Source organism: Danio aesculapii, chromosome 15 (genome assembly GCF_903798145.1).
Source record: "Danio aesculapii chromosome 15, fDanAes4.1, whole genome shotgun sequence".
Lineage (NCBI taxonomy): Eukaryota > Metazoa > Chordata > Actinopteri > Cypriniformes > Danionidae > Danio > Danio aesculapii.
The window spans coordinates 46,689,201-46,691,700 of record NC_079449.1 but is presented as its reverse complement, the minus strand read 5'-3'; the positions used below and the strand labels follow the sequence as shown (position 1 = coordinate 46,691,700).

Below are 2,500 nucleotides of genomic sequence, written 5' to 3'. Positions count from 1 at the left end.
AATTAGAAGCTGATTACATTCACAGATTGTTGCCACACAACTGTGTTTAAACCCCTTATAATGCAATTTTGTGCATGATAGGTCCCCTTATAAGCGTAAATAATGTACAAGGGTCAACATTATAGCATTAAAAGTACCAATTTTACACATTTGTTTTCCTACAGTGTAAGATAATGTGTGATTTGTGATGTCTCTATAGATGGAGTATGACTCCACCGACAGTGAACGCTTACTACATGCCAACCAAGAACGGCATCGTCTTCCCTGCTGGCATCTTACAGGCCCCGTTCTACGCCCAGGATCACCCCAAGTGAGCAGATGCGGCTGAAACTGTTAGCATGTCGCTAACTAGCTTTCTGCATCAATTGTAATGTTTTGATGTGTCTGACAGAGCTTTAAACTTTGGTGGGATTGGAGTGGTCATGGGACATGAGCTAACACATGCGTTTGATGACCAAGGTTAGTACTCTTCCGAGTTTTGTTTTGTCAAATCATTGACGTTAGGTGGTTGAGCAGATCAAATAACAATAAAAATAAGTCTGTTGTGTAATGTGGGATTGGCCTGGAAAATAGTAATTCAGTAGTTAGAACTGTCGCCTGACCGCAAGAAGGTTGCTGGTTCGAGCTGGGTCAGTTGGCATTTCTATGTGGAGTTTGCATGTTCTCCCCATGTTGGCGTGGGTTTTCCTCTGGGTGGCTCCGGTTTCCCCAACAGTCCAAACATGCGCTATAGTTGAATTGAACTAAATTGGCCATAGAGTATGTGTGTGCATGTGAGAGTGTATGGGTGTTTCCCAGAACTGGGTTGCAGTTGGAAGGGCATCCGCTGTGTAAATCATATGCTGGATACGTTGGTGGTTCATTCCGCTGTGGCGACGAAGAGACTAAGCCGAAGGAAAATGAAGACCTTTAAATGAAGACCTTTAAATGAAAACTTTTGAAAGAAATGCTAATGGTCTAATCCAGTTCAATTCATTATGCTAAGCTAAGCTAAAAGAGACCCTGCCAGAACAAGAAATTGGCTGAGTTAGGGCTGGGCGATATGGCAAAAATGCAATCTCTATAACTATTTTCCATATTGAACGATAACGATATATATTTCGATATAAGTTGTTTATGCTTCCAGATTTAAAAGAGTACCCAACAATCACTGAATCCACAAAAATTAGAGTGTCTACTAAATTACATTTTCGTCCGCTAAATTTTCTGAAAATTCGGTACATCTGTAATATTAACACACTTTTAGATTCCCATTGTTGCACATTTCTGCTGTGTGACTGGCTTTTAGATCAATACAGAGTAAAAAAGTCCAGAGCTTATCGTTGTTATTGACTATCGTTTATCGGCCAAGCCCTAGGCTAAAAGTATTAAAGCATGGTTGAAGTCTACTATTAAACTCTAGAAGACTTGTAAAAGGAAATTGAGCTTCCAACCCTATTTACAAAAGAGGGCAGACCTACAAATGTCTCAGCATAGTAGCAGATTCAAAAGCAAGACTAACGGCCTATGCTAATGAGGGTGAGATTGTCACCCTCATGGGTGGGGGTTTCCCCCTCTGATGACACGTACTAAGGGAGAATGTCAATCAAAGTGTTTCAACAGACTGTTTTGATCAAGTGTGATTATAAAAATAAAACTTAATAAACAACTGTGTTTAAATACACCTTACAAAACAGTCCCCTTTACAGTACGACAAAAATATATGATGTATTACTCTACAAGTGTCCTCCTTTTTAACAAATCTCTGCAAAGCATGCTTGATGTTGTGTTCGGTTAACAAAACAAATCTATTTTCAAATCCAGAAATTGAACAGAAAATGAGCCATTTCTGCTCCCTAATAGTAGTGAAAATTGCAGTGCATTTTATCGTGCTGTTATCAGACTATTATGCTTTGAGAGCTCGAGGAAAAGTCGATAGTTCATTATATGACCCTTTAATGCTTAATTCTGTTACGCAGGCCGAGAGTACGACAAAGATGGAAACCTGCGCTCGTGGTGGCAGAACTCCTCAGTGGAGGCCTTCAAGAACCGCACCGAGTGTATGATCGATCAATACACACAGTACACCATCAACGGAGAGCACATTAATGGAAAACAGACGCTGGGAGAAAACATCGCAGACAATGGCGGCTTGAAAGCTGCCTATCATGTGGGTCACATTTCATTTTTTAAGCTGTTTTGTTGTTGTGGTGTAGAAAAGGAGTCGGCTTTTTAACACCTACACTTCAGTGTTTCCTTTTGAAGATGAAGAATTACAGCAAAAAGCCTCTTCAAAGTGAGCTGTTCTTTGTAACTCCCTCAAACGAATCAATTATAAATCACAGTTGTGTTTTGTTTTCACGACACGTCGCTATATCCCGAATTTAAATGATTTCTGCTTTAGTGGACGAGGCCTGGTTGAGTTATGTTAGTAGTGGATCGTAGATTTGACATACTGATATACAGGGCTTGACATTTACTTTTTTGATCACTAGCCACTTTGGCTAGTAGTTTTCCAGCA

At 40.0% G+C, this 2,500-nt stretch overlaps 1 protein-coding gene across 2 annotated transcripts in view; it reads left to right on the top strand.

The window, feature by feature from the left end:
- The window catches only part of ece2b (endothelin converting enzyme 2b), a 127,552-nt gene that overhangs the window by 119,658 nt on the left and 5,394 nt on the right, over positions 1–2,500 (top strand). For both annotated transcript variants that reach the window (XM_056473169.1, XM_056473171.1), the window contains 3 exons: positions 200–310; positions 392–459; positions 1,959–2,149. In XM_056473169.1, the coding sequence (XP_056329144.1) occupies positions 200–310; positions 392–459; positions 1,959–2,149 (370 nt within the window). The remainder of the gene's footprint in view (positions 1–199; positions 311–391; positions 460–1,958; positions 2,150–2,500) is intronic.